General features: G+C 44.3%; 1 protein-coding gene across 3 annotated transcripts in view; it reads right to left on the bottom strand.

The window, feature by feature from the left end:
* Positions 1-22,624, bottom strand: part of DNMT1 (DNA methyltransferase 1) — a 101,391-nt gene extending 78,767 nt beyond the window's left edge. The window contains exons 1-10 of one of the 3 annotated variants that reach the window (XM_085853161.1): positions 22,601-22,624; positions 11,972-12,060; positions 10,852-10,915; positions 10,585-10,642; positions 6,163-6,209; positions 5,768-5,825; positions 3,553-3,636; positions 3,059-3,168; positions 2,484-2,602; positions 2,175-2,267 (exon numbers count right to left, since the gene is read on the bottom strand). In XM_085853161.1, coding sequence (XP_085709287.1) covers positions 2,175-2,267; positions 2,484-2,602; positions 3,059-3,168; positions 3,553-3,636; positions 5,768-5,825; positions 6,163-6,209; positions 10,585-10,642; positions 10,852-10,915; positions 11,972-12,044 — 706 coding nt within the window. In that variant the 5' untranslated portion in view covers positions 12,045-12,060; positions 22,601-22,624. Of the gene's footprint in view, positions 1-2,174; positions 2,268-2,483; positions 2,603-3,058; positions 3,169-3,552; positions 3,637-5,767; positions 5,826-6,162; positions 6,210-10,584; positions 10,643-10,851; positions 10,916-11,971; positions 12,061-14,055; positions 14,080-22,266; positions 22,467-22,600 lie in introns of those variants that run through there. The other 2 variants (XM_085853160.1, XM_085853162.1) reach the window with 2 other exon arrangements.
* Between the last annotated feature and the right edge of the window lie 237 nt (positions 22,625-22,861).

Below are 22,861 nucleotides of genomic sequence, written 5' to 3'. Positions count from 1 at the left end.
TACCTAATTATCCACGCAGACATAAGTACCGAGAATTTATACCTCGACGGAACTCGTACGGAAACGAGCCACTAAGCGCACTCGTTCCGTGTGCGATGCCGAGCGGTTTTAATCACCAAGTTCCGGCGCACCAATTGACCACTTTAATTTGGCTTTAATAGCCAGCTAATTTCCCGAACGCGTCGTGGAAGTCAACGGGAGGAAATGACGCAACGAGCAGATCGACATTCAAACAATGGGGGCATTTATTTCAACAGGCAAGCAATCAATGGGGGGAGGGGACATGACAAGTAAAGCCTACAGCCGAAGTCTATTTATTATTACAGGCACGCACTTATCCAACAATTCTACTTATAAAGACAAGGTGCCACAGAACACTCATACAAACCCCCAGAAAATAAATGGGCTCGTGAGCCTTTATTCCAACTCGGAGCCTGGATGACCGAGGGCTCACAAGAGGCCGGGCAGGTTACCTGACCGCCCCTTGTGACGGCTCGAAGGTCTTCGGGTCGGTGAGCCCTGGTGTCTCTTGCTTGGCCCTCGTGTCTCAACGCGCCAGTCGCCGAGCAGCCTGAGCAGCTTGGCGAGCGACTTGCTCGGTTCCCCTATGTCGTCCGGCCTCCACTGCGGCCTGGTCGGTCGGGCCTGGCCGGCGACGTGCTCGGAGGAGTGAACGGGCCTTTTGCTCTTTTAGTTGATGCTCTTGAGGGCCCGCTCACTACCTCAGCGACGTCGCTCGACCATCTCATGGCCGTTTGCCGGGACGACGACGCAGCTTGCTCGACTCCACCTCAGCTGGCGGGACCTCTTGCGCGCGCTCTCTCCGGCTGTTCTTCAACGACCTCCAACTCTCATCTGGCGCTCCCTTCTTCTCCACCACCGACAACTTACTCTCTTCTGTGACCCGACTCCGCCCTTTTTATAAGGCTGGGCGCCCGCCCTTTGAACTCTCACCCGAGGCCAGGCTCCGCCCACTCATCACCTCCGACCTCTCACCCCTCGAAGGAAACCCCAAGTCCGACGTCACCAGTTGGTTTCAGGGAAGCCCTCGTTTTGATCCGTTTATGCAAATCGGCTTGCGTTGTTTGTTCGGGAGATGGTTGGCGGTTTGTCGATGGTGAGGAGATGACGGTTGCTGTTTGTTTCGTGTTGTGGGAGATGCTGGGTTGCGAAGATGGTGTTGTTTGTCGATGGTGAGAAGATGACGGTTGCTGTTTGTTTCGTGTTGTAGGAGATGCTGGGTTGCGAAGATGGCGTTGTTTGTCGATGGTGAGGAGATGTTGTGTTGTTTTAAAATAAAAGATAGAGAGAGAAAAATGGCTTCCTAAAAGATTCACAGCCCGGCACACGAACAATGCCCTTTACACATCGGTGGAGGTTCTAACCTGAAACAAATACTTATCGAAATAACTGATCTCTGGGGAACCTGAATGGTGTTTTGTGAATTTCCACAACCGCAACAGTATATATATATATATATATATATATATATATATATATATATATATATATATATATATATATATATATATATATATATATATATATATATATATATATATATATATATATATATATATATATATACATACATACATACATACATCAATTAATGTCATTCGCTACTCATAGTTTTGAGTCGCACAATGTGTGATGATTATTATATAAAGCTCTCTCGAACTACTGACCAGCCGACTCACTGACTGATATTAAAGATCGGGACCTTCAAGGTGACGCAGAAAGCTGATGTTTTGTGTACCAATGGACGTCGAAATCGGTATACCGGGGAAAAGTAAGAAAATTAAAAAGTCACAGAATCGTCGGACAACATCCGTAAATGAAAATATAAATGAATGAAACAAATTGAAAAAAAAAATGCAGGTGAGTGACCCGAGACAATGGGGAAGCACGGTTCATATGCTAACACAATGTGCAAGTAACACACACACACACACACACACACACACACACACACACACACACACACACACACACACACACACACACACACACACACACACACACACACACACACACACACACACACACACACACACACACACACACACACACACACACACACCTGGTTCGTGTAAAAACACAAATGATACCTTTGATGGCAACTTTACAATCGAGCAAGACCAGGAAAGGATTGGCAGTGCATGTTTAATTACCTGTAGTCAAACCAACCAATGCTTTTTCTCCCCCATCAAATCCCATTGTCCACCAGGAGTTAATGGGACCAAGCTTCTTGGCAGGAAACCCACCTAACAGAGAAACAACCACAATGAATCTGTTAACATGCAACTTCCAAGTTTACATTAAAGGTCAAAGATAAACTGATAATTTTGCATGTGGTGATAAAATGAACAGCATGCTGATCTCAGGTTCAGCAGCTGTTCAATATCACAATGGAAATCAATAAAATTGTCCAATTGCAAAAAAATAGTAAAAGTTGGCAGGATGCGGAATGAGTGCGAGACCATCAGTGCTGGAACACTCATCGTAGATGGGTTTCACAACTCCACTCAAGTATAGCTCCACATTGTTCTCCACCAGGCCACAGTCGAATGAACACAAGTGCAGGTTTCGATCATACACACTGTTGTGCACGCACACACATATTTGGTTCATGATGACAGTAGAGGGTCTTTAACAGCTTAAATATCGATTTCCCTTCTTTGGGAGCTCGTGAGCGTTCGACAAACAAAATTAGTTTGTTTATCGATGCCGAATGACGCAAAGCTCCATTCTACACACACACAAAATCAAATCGGAATTGTGTAAACATGTGCCAATAAAATTAACAAGTTCTAAGTTTTTAACCGAGCCATCTAAATGGAAAAGTACAACAAAGCCCAGTTCAGGGATCGAGCCAGTCGTTAGCTTGGGCCTGCTTGGCATTCCCATCTGAAGCAATGTCTCAAACTGAAGTGAAAACCAAGCTAATCGCTTGCAAAAACAAACAAACAAAAAAATTTCAAACATGCCTGTCATTGTCGATTCATGGAGTAAGAGTTGCATTGCAAAGGGTTCCAAGAGAACGTATCCCAGTTACCTGAAGCAGGTGAGCTTGTGTTGCGGCAAGTTATCGTAGGACTCAAAACCAGAGCAGTTTGAGTCGAAGATGGACAACTTCTCAGTGGTAAGAACCTCGACTTCTGAAAGCTGGTCCCAAACAATGACAACAAAAATAACTATGTGTTCTGTACTGTAAGAGACACCAGAACGGTTTTCATTCCCCGTAATTCTTTAGTCAAAAGCTTCTAATTCAGTTGTTGTACTTTTAAAATGGCTTCAGGCTCAACCTTACACCTCCATCTTCCACTCATACGAAATATGTGGCACCTTAAACGAACATCATTCCGATAGCAAATTCTTCAGAAGCAATTCTTCAACTTCCCACGCACATTGCATCGCATGGACAAATGGATAAATGGACGAGGCCGACTCCACTAACAACTTCGGACTAAACCTCATGTTTGACTTGAAGGATTTAGATGATACAATTAACAGCGCAACCATGAGGGAGAAGAAATCTGTGATACTTACAGCAGAATCGGGATCACCAGCAAAGAAGCGCAATGTGGGATCGTCCAAACGCTGTCTACAGGAAGGACACCTGGGTACAACCACCTGGTTTGGAGACAAACCGGGACACTTAGTCCATGGGCCAGGACCCCAAATTTCACTTCTGGTATCACCTGAGGTGGCAAATTTTCATGATTTTTATTTTTGAAAGGTTTTCGTTTTTATGCCTTTGCTGATGAAGTCGCAGGAGGCATTATGATTTCAGTTTGTCCGTATGTCCATCCGTCCGTGATAATTTTCTCTGCAAACGCTTATCCGATTGACAAGAAATTGTCACCAGAGATGTGACTACTCATGTAGAATGTCTAATTATAATTAGTACATCGTAGGTCACGTGGTGTGATAACCATGTTGGAAAAAAAAGGAACACCAGATGGTTAACTCGGCCCATCATCCTTCCGAGGTCAGCGAAATGAGCACCAGTGTACTGGTAATGGGGGCACTGCATCAGTGGCATAGCCACGTCCCTAACAAATGATGCAACCAGCAGCCAAAAAAGGCAGCACACAAAGGGAAGGGATCTTTGAAACTGCTCCATATAAAAACATTGAAACTTGGCATATGGCAAGTCCTCCCCATGGGGAATAAGTGTGAATTTTTTATGACATAGGTTGCTTCGTTATAACGTCATAATTGCAGACATAGAACACTTTATCCAATCAGTATGAAATCTTTTTTGGGTCATCTATGGTTAAATTGCATTGGGGGGGGGGGGTTGGGGGGAATTGATGATGTCATCAGTCACTTGGTTCAGCAGCCCATATTATTTTATGCGGGTGGAAGCATATCTGGCGACGTCGCGACATTGAAGAGTACCCTTCTAGTTACTTTAATGTTTCGTTTATGTCACTGATGGTTTTAAAATATATAAATTTGATGCTAAAAACTGTTAGTCTGCACAGTCTAAGTATTTGAAGGACAAAAGATTGAGAAATATTGTGTACAGTACTGTCGGACCCCAAAATTTGGAGGGATACGTTCCTGCAAATTTGGTATGACATCAGGAAAGCAAGATCTCATGGGGTTGTGCTCCCCATAAAAGGGGGTGAAAGGTGGGTTTTAGCCCAAATATTGGTATTATATTCTTCTTCGAAACCACCAGACAAATCCAGCCCAAACCCTCCATAAGGCATTGGGAACATGCCCGAACCTTAAGTTTTGCTCCTCATGGCCGTATCTCCCCGAATCCCTCATTTTCACAAAAACATCTTCTTCGCCACAACTACCTGAATGATATGAACTAAATTTGGAACAAGGTATAAAGACAAAGTTCTCATGGGGTTGTGCTCTCCATCCAGATCCATCCCCTATAAGAGGGTGAAAAGGGGGTTTCACCTCAAATTCAGGAAATTTATTTTAAAATCTTCTCAGAAACTGATGGCCAGATGCAGACCAAACTCTTCATGAAACATAAGCACCATGCCATCATCTTAAGTTGTGCTCCCCATGACGGTACCTCTTTAGGAGGAGGGGGCCATGGCCCCTTCCCCTGAATCCCTTTATTTTCACCCCACCTGTTATAACCATCCATCCCCCATGGGGCTATTTATTTTGCTATCAAGTCTCAATTAATAAATTGACGACTCGACTTTTACTTTTGCACCCCACCATGTTCAAGATTTGTTGAAAATTCGATGAGAAAAGCTCAACTGGTTATTTAAAAGCGTTACGGCCTGGACAGACACCAGCACACACGCAAGCGATTGCAAAACGTTGTCTCCTGCTGTGCTGCAGATGGGCTAATTAATGGACAACCATTGTGCAGTAGTTCACCTTGACTTGGTGATAACTTTATGAACACCCTTAGTGTAATAAAATCTATCAGCACAAGGTATTCTCAAAGGTCCAAGAAGTAACAGCATTTTCATTTAAATATAAAAGGAAAAACAATTAATATTTTTTTTAAACTAATGATAAATGCTCATTTGGAGAACAAAATTTAAAAAAATGAAAGATAATATAATAAAAAAAATTTTTAAACCCGGCATTTAGTGGACACTTGTAATCATCTCGTTCCAAGAACACATCAACCTTGAGCTGTGTGCACACGTGTACGGGTGTGACTCCCTTTGTATAAGGTGCAAAATTACGTTTGAAAAGCAGGATTAAGAAGAGTGCCATTCATGACGTTTCAAAACATACAAGCAAACAGGAAAAAATAAAAAATAAGCATCACCTTCGGTGGTTTTGGTTTGGGACATTCCATTTTCTCTGGCCTCATGCGGAGCCCAGGGCTGGAGGATAGGGGAGACAAGATTAGAACAATGGCAAGGGAGAGCTGTTCAAAAACAGCATGTCTGCCTGTAATATAACAATTAACTCAGATTTATACATTTATTAACTGATAAATTAGCCAACCGCCGCAACAGAGACTGGGGGGTGGCAAGAGAGTAGGGGCTGGGGGGGGAGGAGGGGGTCGAGCCGTCCGCTGCCGCGACCGAGGTTAGGGTCGGGTGCCGCCTTTGAAGCTCAAACCTGTAGATTGCCCCGACAGCGTCCTCACCACAAGACCCATCATGCCAATTTCTCACAACCCATTTGTGAACCTTGTAACCTGTTTGTTTTTCTCACCCATTTTCTCCATCAATTCTTTTCCTTTTGTTATTAGCTTCATTCTCCTAAGGGAAACAAATAAATAACAATTTTTTTTTTTTAAAGAAAAAAAAAGCAAGAAAGATGTTGTGCATAATATGATACTTGTGAAATCCAAATAAAGAATAGTTACCATGGAAACAGCAATTGGGCAATTTAAAAAATTTGATCCGTCAAGTGTTTTACATGATTGATTGTTGTGCATAACAAACTTGGCTGATAAATTTTCAAATTGCAGCACTATACATCTATCTATAATTCCAGCAATGTGTGTGTCTGTGTCTGTCTGTGTGCGTGTGCGTGTGCGTGTGCGTGTCCGTGCGTGTCCGTGCGTGTGTGCCTGTGTCTGTGTGCGCACTGTTTCTCGACAACCGCTGGTCCGATATAATTGAAACTTGCCAGATATATTGCTCGGGACCTGAGGATGTGCCTTTTCAAGGTTTGATATTAATCAGACAAGTGCTTCCCAAGTTATGGCCATTTATTTACCAAACCAATGACAGTACACGTTGCGTGGGCGTGGCCGATGTGGAAGGGAAGCTCAGCCGCGTTCCTCATTACGGGTTACAACGTACGGACTTCCGGAGAGTGATGACTTCGTGTATTCTAATAATTTCTTGATTTTTTATGCGCATTTATAGATAAACACAATGCCGCAAGTTCTGATTGTTTTCATATGAGACGGTGCATAAATTTCGGTAACAGAGTGCTGGTATGCACCAAACCAGGATGTAATTTTTTTTTTCTCTCTTCTCTTCTCTTTTTGTTTTTCCTTGTGAGGACATTGCCAAAAGGCAAAATACGTTGGCGCAAATTGAATAATTGACCATTAAAACCTAAATTGTGAGTCATCGTAACTGTGATATGCGAACTTCCGCGCCACCCACGTACGGGCACGCAAGAGCGAAGAAACGGCCTGTGTGGTTGTTGTTTGTTGCTCGCGGTTTGAATATTTATTTATTTATTTTTTTACGGGCAGCAGCATTCCCCATTACGGGTTACAACGTACGGGCTTCCGGATAATGATGACTTCGTGTATTCTAATAATTTCTCGATTAGTTATGCACATTTATAGATAAACACAATGCCCCAAGTTATGATCGTTTTCATATTAGACGGTGCATAAATTTCGGTATCAGAGAGTGCTGGTATGCTCCGAAGCAGGAAGTAAATTATTTTTTGCACGTTTTTTTTTCTTCTCCTCTTTCCTCTTCTCTTTGTGTTTTTCCTTGCGATAAAAAGCAAAATACGTTGGCGCAAATTGAATAATTGGCCATTAAAACTAAATTGCGAATAATCGTAACTGCCATATGTGAACTTCCGGCCAGTGACGATTACTGTATAATTTTCTCGATTTTTTTCTTGATTTATCGACTTACTGTATTCTTTCTTTCTCGATTTCTGTACTTTCTTAAACACAATGCCCCAATCCAGTCGTCGTTTACGAGAGCGAAGGAACGGCCTGTGTGGTTGTTGTTTCTGGCACGCGGTTTGAAAGTTTGTTTTTTTTGCATGTACAGGCATGTGAGAGCGAAGGAATGGCCTGTGTAGTTGTTTCTGGCATGCAGTTTGAAAGTTTATTTTTGTTTGGTTTGCACCTACGGGCACGCACTAGTACTTTACAAGTTTCGGATGGCCTCGACTTCTGACCAATTTTGACAAAATTGTACACGCATACTACACATACATAGAAACAAGCTGTGAAAGTTTCAATTGGACATATTGACAGAATATTGAGGAATGTCAACGGCTAAAACGATCGTTCTGATTTTTAGTGAACCAATATACAATTTATGTTCAAACAAGCATCCTTCTTCTCTCTCCAATCCACCCACCCCCTGCCCCAACCAACTCATTCTCTCTTTTTATTTTTCCTTTCTTTTTTTTTTCCACGATCTTGTCCCCTCAACATATGAAGACGTTCCCTCTTAACCACTTAAACCTTTGCGGCCGTTTTACCAGCTATTATTCCAGGCTCCATATATCCAAGTGGTCGGATTTTTCTCCCATAAGCCCAGGGTGGGGGGGCCGAAAGTCAAAGGTTTAAAAATTTAATAAAATACTGAAAAGGTGCAGAGATGTCCCAGCCCCCCCCCCACCAACCTCAATAATCCACACTAAAAGGCAGTCAGTGTGTCAGTGTGTCTCCTCCATAACTCCAAAACTAAAGAAACTAGCAGCCTGAAAGTTTGCATGCATACCAAGAAAACTCCGAGGATGTGCAGGATTGAAAATTGGGGCGTTTGGGTTAATTAATACACCCCTTCTGAAGATAATCAACAGCATTAATTAATTATATTCTTCATCAGGCAATCCTTGGCCACCTCGCTCTCTGGGTCTTAAGGTGTTTCCTGTGACCTCGCCAGGGTCTGAAGCTACCACGTTTTTTTTGGCCTGCTCAACCATGTCTCGACTTGGAACAGGCCACAACGATTTCTTAACGATAGTTTTTGGGGTTTGTTTTCCACTTTCTTCACTCATATTATCGAATGCCTGTTCATCATAGCAGCGAATCGCTGGGTACATTGCAATGCTTGTAAACGCCCAGAGACGTAAGCATTCGTTGCTTCATTTCATTTCCGCACATGCGATCACCAAGAGTATCTCTTAAACTAAGAAGAATTACAGGATTTAAGCTCCAGAATCGAATTTTCAGGCAATTCCAACTCCTAAAATATACCATCAGAGATGGGGAATCCCCCGCCATTGAATGAAAAAGGTCATACATATTCCAGATAATGAGGGAGGTGAATTGGAAACAAGACACCATTTGGTCATCATCTCAAAAAAGTTCCCCAGGGGAGAGGAACAGAGGAACCAAAAATAATCGAAATCAGATAAGCGGTTTTCCATTTATTCCAAAAAATTTTTTTTCAAGATGGCTGCCCCAGTCGGCCATCTTGGATCTGGCCATGCCCAAAATCAAAAGGGTTCTTCCTTTTCAGTTGGTACATGTGTGACCCAAATTTCAAATCGGTATGGCGAACAGTTTACGAGTTATCGCACTCACAGCTATAAATGTTGACGCCGCCCCAGTCGGCCATCTTGGATCTGGCCATGCCCAAAATCAATAGGGTTCTTCCTTTTGGAGGTGGTACATGTGTGACCCAAATTTCAAATTGATATGGCAAAAATATAAATTTTCAAGGTGGCTGCCCCAGTCAGCCATCTTGGATCCGGCCACGCCCAAAATCAATGGGGTTCTTCCTTTTCAGGTGGTACATGTGTGACTCAAATTTAAAATAGATATGGCGAAAAAATTTTTGAAGATGGCTGCCCCAGTCGGCCATCTTGGATCTGGCCACGCCCAAAATCAATAGGGTTCTTCCTTTTCAGGTGGTTCATGTGTGACCCAAATTTCAAATCGATATGGCGAACAGTTTATGAGTTATCGCACTCACAGCTATAAATGTTGACGGATGGACAGCCGGACGCCCTGGGCGACAACAATATCCCCCTTCCGCCACGCGGCAGGGGATAAAAACAGTGTTCATTTGTTCAATTCGGACATACGTGGCATTTTGGGCAGCTCCGGGAGGAGTATGTTTAATGTGTTGCAAATCGCATGCCAAATGAGCAGTCTCTCGCTAAGCAACCGTTTTGTTGGAGTGCTTGCTTGAGTGATTAAGCCACTTGGCGAGTGCTCTCCAAGCTGCTTGGTTCTTCGTTTTGGTAAAAGTACCCGTGCCCTCAATGGAACATCGATGAGACAGACGTACGTTTCCGCCTGTGTTGGGCCCTGCGGTGCCTTACGGTGTCTCATCCACTGAAAATGTGCAATTTTATTTTTACACGATATAAACTGTATTTTTTTTTTAACCTTTTGTGCGATCTCCTTTTAATATAATCCACCCCTCACTTCAACATCGATACATGTATAAAAACAATAAGGTCCATACGACCAGGTGATTGCCATGATGTAGCTGTGAAGGCATTTAGCATCGATTGACATTTTGTGTTCTGTGCCTTGATATATTTTTGAATTGAATTTTACCAATTTCCCCACTTGAATTCCTCTTTCAAAGAACTCTGTTTAAAGGTAAATCTTTGTGTTTGTCGTTTTTATGTATGTTATGCGTGTGTACATGTATATAAACTGTAGTACCATAACGGAACTTGGCACGTGTTCGTGTGTATGTGTGTTATCTCGAGATGCAGGTTTCAGAAGGTGGAACGGAACCCTCACAAGTCTCGAAGTATCCACCGTCGTGTGTGTGTGTGTGTGTCAACGTTTGGTGAAGTGTCTCTCCCCACCAATCCCCCTCCTCCTTCCTCTCTTCCCCCCCCCCCCCTTTATTGTCCCAGTCAGCAAAGTGATGGGTTGTATTTGCCAGTGAAATATAATGCACAATAAATAAATAATTTTTAAAATGGAATCAACGAGTTAACCAAATTACCAACCTCTTCCTCCATCTTCACATTGCCTTCATTTCCTGACTCCCTGGATTTCCTTTTCAAACTGGACACAAAACATAATTAATATGCAGCATGGTGGAGCATATGTAGGGACAAGAGGAGGTGGCAGAACAGATGATACAAATCAGTGAGAGCCATCGGATGTAGCAGAGACAAAACACAAGGGCTCCGGGGACTTGGGGAGCTGCGGAGACAGAACAGATGGCCGTAGGTGCAGCAAAGAATACAACAAACCGGACGCGCTGTTCTCACCCAAGTCTGGGAGAAATGGGTAAGGCAGAATATTGTGTAGATCGTCTATGAGAAGCGTTAACCCCTAAAAAACACCGAAACAAAAATAATTGTTCAGGATTAAATTCCTTCCAACAAAGTGCAATACATTCCACAAGCCCTAGCTGGCATTGCTCAGGGGAGAGAGGGAGAGAGGGAGAGAAAAAAGAAATAAGTAGTAGAGAGCACATCAGATGCTTCTAATTCGAGTTATGGTCGACAAAATAATCAAAGGGAACAGGACCTTTGACCTTTGAACTGTTCAATTAAAAATTTTACCACTTCATCTTTGCATTCGAATCCATTGTTATGCAAAGTTTGGTCAAAATACCTTTTGTGGTTTAAAACTAACCGCAGCAACAAATTTGATCATGGACGGATGGACAACATGAAAACCTAATGCCTCAAATGATGGAGACATCAAAATAAATAAGTGAATAACCTCGAAGGGCACTCGGGAGAGCGCATACCTCTGCCTGGATCCAGATTCAGATCTTCACCTAAATCTAATCAATTTGGCCCCATCACGTAGCCAAACTGTCCACCAAGTTTCATCTGAATCCGTCAATAACAGTTTGAGTTATTGTGCTGTATATCGTTTTTGGTTGCATCACTCAATCCAAATCCATCGGGACCATACTCTGTGCAGAGCGTCGGTGCTGCCGAAGAAGTCTCCTGGGCTATTGGGCACAACCCTGGACAGGTCGTCACTCCGACACAGGATACTCGAATGGCTCAATCATCCCAGCAAGCTGGTACTCATTTTGCCAACCTTAGAAGGACAGGCCGAGTCAAGCACACCTGGTATCAATTGAACAGCCGAGTGAGATTTGAACTCAGTATCCTAGGATCCCAAGCCCACCACACGAACCATTAAGCAAATGCCAAGCATCACCACTCAATGGTGAAGAATTCGTTTTAAAATTATAGTAGCTGGAAACAGATCTTTGCCAAACTCGAATCAATTCATCCGCATCACACACTCAACCTATCCACAATTCTGAGATATTGTGCTCACAGACAAACACACAGGGGTGAAAACATAACATCTGTCCACCTTCAGTGGGCGGAAGTAATAAAATAAAACCGAGAGGATGCTCACCTGAGGAAGAGCCATTTACTTCAGCTTTAGACGACGAGGGTAAAACATCTATTGATCCACCTGCCTTCATCATTGCCAGTTTGTACAGTCTGATGATGCAAAACAAGATCAGTGAGAATGACACTTCAAAGGAAATACAATATCAAACTAGAAGGGCACTCGGGAGAGCGAACACCTCGACCACATAATGCCTGATCCACGAGAACATATCGGGCCCAATACATTTTTGAAATATCATGCTATACAGTGCGACATCACTTTTGGCCCTCTCAATGGTGAAGAATCTATTTTTAAAATTTCAGATCCAGATTCGGATCTTCACCAAAATTGAATCAATTCGTCCTTGTCACACACCCCAACATGTCCACCAAGTTTTGTCTGATTCCATCCATAACTATTTGAGATATCGTGCTCACAGACAAGCAAACAGGTGAATAAATAACCTCCGTCCACCTTCGATGGCAGACGTAACTATTGATCAGGCACAGGTGTCAAATTTAATGAAAGTACAGAACTGGTGTCCCGGCAGGGAAAACAGTCATGCAAATGCATACCTCTCCAGGGGGTGTTATTAAAGGTATATAAAGTGGATGTAGTGCGTTTCACAGCAAACTCTGTTGTATCGTGTGTACAGCTGTTCTGACATGAGTGTGAGTGTGTGTTCCACATGCCACCTCTTAACAGGAATGGTGAACATAAACCTCTGTGCCATACAAGCATTTGCTGTGAAGGTCTCACCAATTTGGGAGGGGGAGGGGGAAGGAGAGGGAAATGAGGGGGGGAGGGGTGAGGGTTGCCTGCCACACATTCACCCTGTTGACGTATCCATGACAGCACAAGAGCTCTAAACTGCAATTTGGAAAAAGGTATCAAAAATCAAAAGACAAATTCCAGCTTAATTCGAGTAATGTACTGAAGTGCGAAAATACACGATCAACCGCCCACTGCTACATTGCTAAGAACAGCATCGTCCGCACATGTATACGCACACCAAAGATGAGACAGACCAAAGTTGATGCGAAAGGAGGGTGGAAAGGAAAGGAGGGTGGAAAGGAAAGGTGGTGTGGACAGGTAAAACTGATGTGGCCGACCCCTCAAGTGGGTGGGACGAGTTGGGGGCCATGAACGTCATGGTAACAGTCCAAGTGGACAGGCATGTACACGTGCATACATTAAAGTTGACATGGACTTTTTATTGCTGAGCACATTGAGGGTGTGGGTGAGAAATACTGGATCAAAGCTGAAATTTTTGTGCAATCATATCAACCCCAGCGAGCAGGTCGTGCAGGAAATAGCATCAATGCTGGGCAAAGCATTCTGGGTAAAACCAAATCTGTGACCAGTCGTCACGTGGTACTATGCAGCAGAGGCCGATCAACAAGAGCCTGTTGAAAGAACGTCGAAGCAGTAAATGTTTAAACACTGTCTGCACAATCTGTCAAAGAAAGTCCTTTACGGAGTGACATTCCAACGGAGCAGAGAGTTCAATGATGGGTCACCGAGCAGGGGGCACGGGCACGGGGGTGGTGGTAGGGGTGTACATGTCCCTTGAAAAATCAGAAATGGGTGAAAAATATATTAATTTTTTTAAACAACTAAACAAATAATAATAACAATAATAATAATTAAATCCACATCCACACTTTTGGTCAAAATTAAAAAAAAATACACCTCAACCCAACAAGTAGTTATATAGTGTGCGTCATCCATTGCTACACTTCAAACCGATGGCAAAGCATGCATGCAACTGTGGCCTTGCTACTTCTGCTCCGTCGGGACCAGGTCACACCACATGTTGTCACGTCATTTCCACTTACACAGTTAAACCACAGCCGAGCCATGTTCTGGTTAGCGGCTACTCCGACCACCATGAATCACACAATCTACGGTCCGCCGAGTCGGGTCATTTAGCACGTCTGTGGTCTGAGTCAAATAAAAGAAATCAATAATTTTATTTTATTAGAAAAGTTTGAAAAAAAACAATAAAAAAGGAGTAGTTCTACTTTATTCATCAACAATGATTCATTCTTTTTACCAAACAAGCACCTTTAATATTTATGACTGTTTCCAAGCCACAAGCTTACCAATCCAAATACAGCCTTGAAGGCAATGCTCTCAACAGCAGGGAATCTAATCTCTTTCACAATATTCGTGGAGATAAATCCTGCTCTTCTTTCTACATGAAACAAGGGCGATGGCAATCGCACAGCTCCCTCCACCACCCATCCATCCATCCATCCATCCATCCATCGGGACCATACTCTGTACAGAGCAGTCTCCTGGGCTATTGGGCACAACCCTCCACCAGCCCAAACAACCCCAAACCAAATCAATGCCCCTTCTATCACTACACAGTACTTCCAAGAGCACCAAAAGGGAGAGCATTTGGAATTTTGTTTCCCACCGCTTGGTCGGATCTGGATTCGGACCTGAACCAAAATCTAATCGGCTTGTTCTCATCACGGAACCGGCTCATCCACCTAGTTTTATCATAATCCGTCCGCAACTTTTGAAATATCATAAAATTATATATATATATACATACATACATATATACATACATATATACATACATATACATACATACATATATATGTATATATATATATATATATATATATATATATATATATACATACATACATATATACATACATATATACATATATACATACATACATATACATACATATACATACATATACATACATATACATACATATACATACATATACATACATATACATACATATACATACATATACATACATATACATACATATACATACATATACATACATATACATACATATACATACATACATATACATACACATACATACATACATATACATACATATACATACACATACATATACATACACATACATACACATACACATACATACACATACATATACATACACATACATACATATATATATATATATATATATATATATATATATATATATATATATATATATATATATATATATATATATATATATATATATATATATATATATACATATACATATACACACACACACAAATCATGTGAGCTCATTCTTAATAATGATGCATAACTTTGAAAATTAAATAATTCTGATGTGCGGCTCCGCATTCAGATCTTTACCAAAACCGAATCAATTTGTCCTGGTCACACACCCAACCTGTCCACCAAGTTTCATCAAAATCCGTCCACAACTTTTTCAAATATCCAACTCGCAGACAGATGGGGAAGAAAATGTAATGTTTGGTCCCCACATTTGATGATGGAGGTAATCAAATTCATTGTTGCAAAAGGTTGGGATGGAAGGGGAAATTAAATGGGGGGGAGGTGGTATTAAATGGGGGGGGAAGGGATATTAAATGGGGGGAGGAAGGGATATTAAATAGGGGGAGGAAGGGATATTAAATGGGGGGAGGGGATATTAAATGGGGGGGGAAGGGATATTAAATGGGGGGGGAGGAAGGGATATTAAATGGGGGAGGGGAAGGGAAGGGATATTAAATGGGGGAGGGGAAGGGAAGGGATATTAAATGGGGGGGAAGGGATATTAAATGGGGGGAAGGGAAGGGATATTAAATGGGGGGAAGGGAAGGGATATTAAATGGGGGAAGGGATATTAAATGTGGGGGGATATTAAATGTGGGGGATATTAAATGCGGGGGGATATTAAATGCGGGGGGATATTAAATGCGGGGGGATATTAAATGCGGGGGATATTAAATGCGGGGGATATTAAATGCGGGGGGATATTAAATGCGGGGGATATTAAATGGGGGAGGGAGGGATATTAAAGTGGGAGGGAGGGGATATTAAATGTGGCAGAGGATAGTGAATGGGGGGAGGGATATGAAAGTGGGAGGGAGGGGATATTAAAGTGGGAGGGAGGGGATATTAAAGTGGGAGGGAGGGGATATTAAAGTGGGAGGGAGGGGATATTAAAGTGGGAGGGAGGGGATATTAAAGTGGGAGGGAGGGGATATTAAAGTGGGAGGGAGGGGACATTAAATGCGGGGGGATATTAAATGTGGCGGAGGGCATATTAAAGTGGGGGGGAGGGGATATTAAAGTGGGATGGAGGGGATATTAAAGTGGGAGGGAGGGGATATGAAAGTGGGATGGAGGGGATATTAAAGTGGGAGGGAGGGGATATTAAACGTGGGGGTGGGATATTAAACTGGGAGGGAGGGGATATTAAAGTGGGAGGGAGGGATATGAAAGTGGGATGGAGGGGATATTAAAATGCAGGGGAGAATATTAAATTGGGGGGAGGGGATATTAAAGTGGGAGGGAGGGGATATTAAATGCGGGGGGGATATTAAATGTGGCGGAGGGGATAGTAATGTGGGGGGGAGGGGATATTAAACTGGGATGGAGGGGATATTAAAATGCAGGGGAGAATATTAAATTGGGGGGAGGGGATATTAAAGTGGGAGGGAGGGGATATTGAATGTGGGGGTGGGATATTAAACTGGGAGGGAGGGGATATTAAAGTGGGAGGGAGGGGATATGAAAGTGGGATGGAGGGGATATTAAAATGCAGGGGAGAATATTAAATTGGGGGGAGGGGATATTAAAGTGGGAGGGAGGGGATATTAAATGTGGGGGTGGGATATTAAACTGGGAGGGAGGGGATATTAAAGTGGGAGGGAGGGGATATTAAAGTGGGAGGGAGGGGATATGAAAGTGGGAGGGAGGGGATATGAAAGTGGGAGGGAGGGGATATGAAAGTGGGAGGGAGGGGATAATAAATGTGGCGGAGGATATTAAATGGGGGAGGGAGGGGATATTAAAAGTGGGAGGGAGGGGATATTAAAGTGGGAGGGAGGGGATATTAAATGGGGGAGGGATATTAAATGGGGAGGGGATATTAAATGGGGGAGGGGATATTAAATGGGGGAGGGAGGGGATATTAAAGTGGGAGGGCGGGGATATTAAATGCTGGGGGAGGGGATATTAAAGTGGGAGGGAGGGAAATTAAAGTGGGAGGGAGGGGAAATTAAAGTGGGAGGGAGGGGAAATTAAAGTGGGAGGGAGGGGAAATTAAAGTGGGAGGGAGGGGAAATTAAAGTGGGAGGGAGGGGAAATTAAAGTGGGAGGGAGGGGAAATTAAAGTGGGAGGGAGGGGATATTAAATGGGGTGGAGGGAATATTAAAGTGGGAGGGAGGGAATATTAAATGGGGGGAGGGGATAGTAAAGTGAGAGGTAGGGGATATTAAAGTGAGAGGGAGGGGATATTAAATGGGGGAGGGGATATTAAATGAGAGGGAGGGGATATTAAATGGGGGAGGGAATATTAAATGGGGTGGGGGATATTAAAGTGGGAGGGAGGGGATATTAAATGGGGGAGGGAGGGGATATTAAAGTGAGAGAGAGGGGATATTAAATGGGGTGGGGAATATTAAAGTGGGAGGGAGGGGATATTAAATGGGGGGAGGGAGGGGATATTAAATGGGGAGGGGATATTAAATGGGGAGGGGATATTAAATGGGGGGAGGGAATATTAAATGGGGTGGGGGATATTAAAGTTGGAGGGAGGGGATATTAAATGGGGGAGGGAGGGGATATTAAAGTGAGAGAGAGGGGATATTAAATGGGGTGGGGGAATATTAAAGTGGGAGGGAGGGGATATTAAATGGGGGGAGGGAGGGGATATTAAATGGGGGAGGGATATTAAAGTGAGAGGGAGGGGATATTAAATGGGGGAGGGAATATTAAAGTGGGAGGGAGGGGATATTAAATGGGGGGAGGGAGGGGATATTAAATGGGGGAGGGGATATTAAAGTGAGAGGGAGGGGATATTAAATGGGGGAGGGAATATTAAAGTGGGAGGGAGGGGATATTAAATGGGGAGGGGAGGGAGGGGATATTAAAGTGGGAGGGAGGGGATATTAAATGCTGGGGGGAGGGGATTTTAAAGTGGGAGGGAGGGGAAATTAAAGTGGGAGGGAGGGGAAATTAAAGTGGGAGGGATGGGAAATTAAAGTGGGAGGGAGCGGAAATTAAAGTGGCAGGGAGGGGAAATTAAAGTGGGAGGGAGCGGAAATTAAAGTGGGAGGGAGGGGATATTAAATGGGGTGGAGGGAATATTAAAGTGGGAGGGAGGGAATATTAAATGGGGGGGAGGGGATAGTAAAGTGAGAGGTAGGGGATATTAAATGGGGGAGGGGATATTAAAGTGAGAGGGAGGGGATATTAAATGGGGGAGGGGATATTAAATGGGGGGAGGGAATATTAAATGGGGTGGGGGATATTAAAGTGGCAGGGAGGGGATATTAAATGGTGGGAGGGAGGGGATATTAAAGTGAGAGAGAGGGGATATTAAATGGGGTGGGGGAATATTAAAGTGGGAGGGAGGGGATATTAAATGGGGGGGGAGGGAGGGGATATTAAATGGGGAGGGGATATTAAATGGGGAGGGATATTAAATGGGGGAGGGGATATTAAATGGGGGAGGGAATATTAAATGGGGTGGGGGATATTAAAGTTGGAGGGAGGGGATATTAAATGGGGGGAGGGAGGGGATATTAAAGTGAGAGAGAGGGGATATTAAATGGGGTGGGGGAATATTAAAGTGGGAGGGAGGGGATATTAAATGGGGGGAGGGAGGGGATATTAAATGGGGGAGGGGATATTAAAGTGAGAGGGAGGGGATATTAAATGGGGGAGGGAATATTAAAGTGGGAGGGAGGGGATATTAAATGGGGGAGGGAGGGGATATTAAATGGGGGAGGGGATATTAAAGTGAGAGGGAGGGGATATTAAATGGGGGAGGGAATATTAAAGTGGGAGGGAGGGGATATTAAATGGGGAGGGGGAGGGAGGGGATATTAAAGTGGGAGGGAGGGATATTAAATGCGGGGGGGGTATTAAATGCGGGGTGGGATATTAAAGTGGGAGGGAGGGGATATTAAATGCGGGGGGGATATATGAAAGTGGGAGGGAGGGGATATTAAAGTGAGAGGGTGGGGATATTAAATGGGGAGGGAGGGGATATGAAAGTGGGAGGGAGGGGATATTAAATGTGGTGGGGGATATGAAATGGGGGGAGGGGATATTAAAGTGGGAGGGAGGGGATATGAAAGTGGGAGGGAGGGGATATGAAAGTGGGAGGGAGGGGATATGAAAGTGGGAGGGAGGGGATATGAAAGTGGGAGGGAGGGGATAATAAATGTGGCGGAGGATATTAAATGGGGAGGGAGGGGATATTAAAAGTGGGAGGGAGGGGATATTAAAAGTGGGAGGGAGGGGATATTAAAGTGGGAGGGAGGGGATATTAAAATGGGAGGGCGGGGATATTAAATGCTGGGGAGGGAGGGGATATTAAAGTGGGAGGGCGGGGATATTAAATGCTGGGGGGAGGGGATATTAAAGTGGGAGGGAGGGGAAATTAAAGTGGGAGGGAGGGGAAATTAAAGTGGGAGGGAGGAAATTAAAGTGGGAGGGAGGGGATATTAAATGGGGTGGAGGGAATATTACAGTGGGAGGGAGGGAATATTAAATGGGGGGAGGATAGTAGTGAGAGGTAGGGGATATTAAATGGGGGAGGGGATATTAAAGTGAGAGGGAGGGGATATTAAATGGGGGAGGGAATATTAAATGGGGTGGGGGGATATTAAAGTGGGAGGGAGGGGATACTAAATGGGGGAGGGAGGGGATATTAAAGTGAGAGAGAAGGGATATTAAATGGGGTGGGGGAATATTAAAGTGGGAGGGAGGGGATATTAAATGGGGGGGGAGGGAGGGGATATTAAATGGGGGAGGGGATATTAAATGGGGGGGGAGGGAATATTAAATGGGGTGGGGGGAATATTAAAGTGGGAGGGAGGGGATATTAAATGGGAGGAGGGAGGGGATATTAAAGTGAGAGAGAGGGGATATTAAATGGGGTGGGGGAATATTAAAGTGGGAGGGAGGGGATATTAAATGGGGGGGGAGGGGATATTCAATGGGGGGGGGGGTTGAACGAATATTATGTAAAAATCAAACAACCAGAAAGTTTTATATATAGTATTGTTGTGGTTACCAAATTCGCAAACCACCATTCAGGTCCCTTAGGTGAGGTATCTCGGTAAGTATATGTGTAGTTAGGCCCAAACCAGTTGTCTAGTGGGAATACATGTCATTTATGCGTGCTGCGACTCTTCAGGATAGCCGTTTTTCTTTTACTATCTTTAATTTGGACCAACCGCCATTGTTACCACCACCAACCACCACATCAACCACCCACCGCGGCACCGCTTCACGTCACACCTCGCAACCGTCGCATCGCCACCGTTCTTGCGCCGCTTGTGGGTACCGGTGTTGGACTCGTGCAGGGCGCGCGCCGAACAGCGTGTACAAAACCACGGATTTTCCACTTCAAAAACGGATCAAAAACGACACACGCCCACTTTTGTTCCGTCCAATCGGTGAGCGAGGGGCGATTTGGCCCCTCCTCCAGGGCATTCGATATATGCAAATTTATGGATCAAAAAGCATTCACGCCCACTTTTTCTCGGGCCAATGGGGAGCGAGGTGAAAGGTCGAAGGGAGGGGGTCAAAGATGAGAGAGCGAAGCCACGGGGCTGATATAAGCGACCGTGTTCGTCAGTCGAGAGACAAGAGAGTTAAGACTTCGCGGGCGGTGGAGTTGGGAAGAAGGAGCAAAAAGGAGCTGGCCGTCGTCGTGTGCGTTGGAGTCGGAGCGGAGGGGGACGGAGCTGTGGAGAGGCGGCGAGGGCAGACGAGGGGGTGCTCGCGTCGTGCAGGGAGCTGCACCCCAGGGAGGCCGACAGCGCGACCTGGCAGAGGTGGAGACGCTTGTCGCGGGACTCGAGGCAGAGTAGGAATCCTCTATACCCCGAGCATCAGCAACCCCCTCCTGTTTCCCCCCCCCCCGCGCTGAGATAGTGCGACCAAGGGGGCCCCTTTCCCACCCCTACCAGACACTGCCCGCGAGGCCCGCGGAGTTGAGGCACCATCGCCGCTCCGCGTCTCATCACCAGACGGGTAGGCCCGACCCGGTCTCGGCCTCAGGCCCGCCTCATCCTTGAGGGTATTCTTTTCCTTGGTTTTGGGTATGTGTTGTCGGCGCCGTCTGTGAAGTAAAATTGTATAAGTGTTGCCGTGTGCTCGCGTAATCGGTAGTAGATCTGCATTGTCGCATTTGCTTTTTGTGTAAATTGCATTGTGTTTTTCTTTTCTGTGTGCTTTTGGTGGAATTGAATATGTGTGCTTTCCGTTCATCGCGAATAAATGTGCTTTGTGTTGAACTGTTTCCCGCTTCGCTTCGTCATTTCTTTCATTGAATCCCCATCTTGCTTCACGTAAAGGGTTGGTAGTGGGCTGAATACGCCCGATAATTAATCGAACCGTCGAGGTCGACGAATAACACCGCTCGGTTATCCCGATAGTACGGAACGGGTCGCTTAAGTGGCCCGTGTCCGAAGTCGACCTGCGGCGAGGTGCGATCGCCCGGTCTACCCTCCGTGTGGGTACTTAGGTAGGTCGAATTTGGCGAGCAACCCTATCCCAGGCGGGGGCTGATTGGCTCGATCGCGGTGAGACCGAAAGGTCCACCCGTGACTGGTTCCCGGCGTTAGTCCGAGAGGGTCACGACTGGATTGTCCGTCCGGTGGGCGACGTGCCGCGATTCGAGTTACGTGGCCGTCAGCACGCCGGCGGGCGCGAATCCGTAACAGTATGTACTAGTGTTTCTGTACCAGTAAAAACAATGTAAACAAACAAACAATTACACATATGGGGAAAGTGTCATAAAAATAATAATAAATAATGTTTCACAGAGACATTAAACAAACAAAAAAACCCCACAAATATCGGGCCCAAAGGTGAACGGGGGGAGATGTAAGGTTACTGAACTCTAACTAGGTTAGCGAGTGGTTAAACTTACACTCACATCGACACCCTTATGAAAATACACAAGCAAATAACCGCAAACACAAACCGAGCGAAAGGACGGCCGGCTTCCATATCTGAGCAACGGACGGACGGAGATAGATTTAAAAATAATAATAATAAATAATAAATCCAAACAACCGAAAACAAATCGCAGAAAATCGTTAAAAAAAAGCAAAGGACTCGAACCGAGGATGTTTATAACCACATCGAACCGTCACAATGATTTTCACTACCCACAAACATGACACTCACAAACGGCGCCACGGATCCTCATCAACGGTTCACAACTACCGCGACTTGTGAGGAAAAACTGGGCAAAAATCACAAGGCCAGCGCGGACTAAATGAACAATTGTGAGGGATGAGATTATTAAAAACCTACCTTTCATTCCGGCAGTCGAACAGGACCACTTTGGGACTTCCCTTCAAAGCCATAAAAACGCACTGAATTGCGCCGACGGCTGAATTCCTAAAATAGCGAATCTGTTTTAATTTAAAAAAAAAAAAAAACCTGAGGAGAAAAAAAAAAAATCCCGCCAAGCCGCGTCAAGTGATTGCTCGCTCAACAATTCCCGCGAAAAGCCGGATCACCGGAAGGAAGTACACGCCATAATATATAAATAAATATATTTCTACGATATGTATACAGTTCGGGCATGACCCTGTTAAGGATATTTGAAAACATTTCTTAACGTTCGCTTTTATAAAATAATTACCTGAGGAAGCAACGTTGCTCTCATCTGGTACCAAACACCATCTGATGAATCGTTTGGTTTTTTTTTTTTTGTTATCAGAGTAGTAGAAGCTCTTAAAAAATATGTTTAATTTGGTATTGCGTGCGAACATTTTGTAACCATCGCGACGATCTTCACTAAATGTGATAGAAGAAGTGAAGGAAATAAAAAGTGCAACGTTGAACGTTGTGTGAAAACAAGGTAAAAAAGGAAGAAGGCACAACTGAACTTACGGATATACAC

The sequence above is a fragment of the Eptatretus burgeri genome, chromosome 13 (assembly GCF_056783735.1).
Source record: "Eptatretus burgeri isolate ZD-2024b chromosome 13, Ebu_testis_v1, whole genome shotgun sequence".
Classification (NCBI taxonomy): domain Eukaryota; kingdom Metazoa; phylum Chordata; class Myxini; order Myxiniformes; family Myxinidae; genus Eptatretus; species Eptatretus burgeri.
This window is presented reverse-complemented; position numbering and strand designations above follow the sequence as displayed.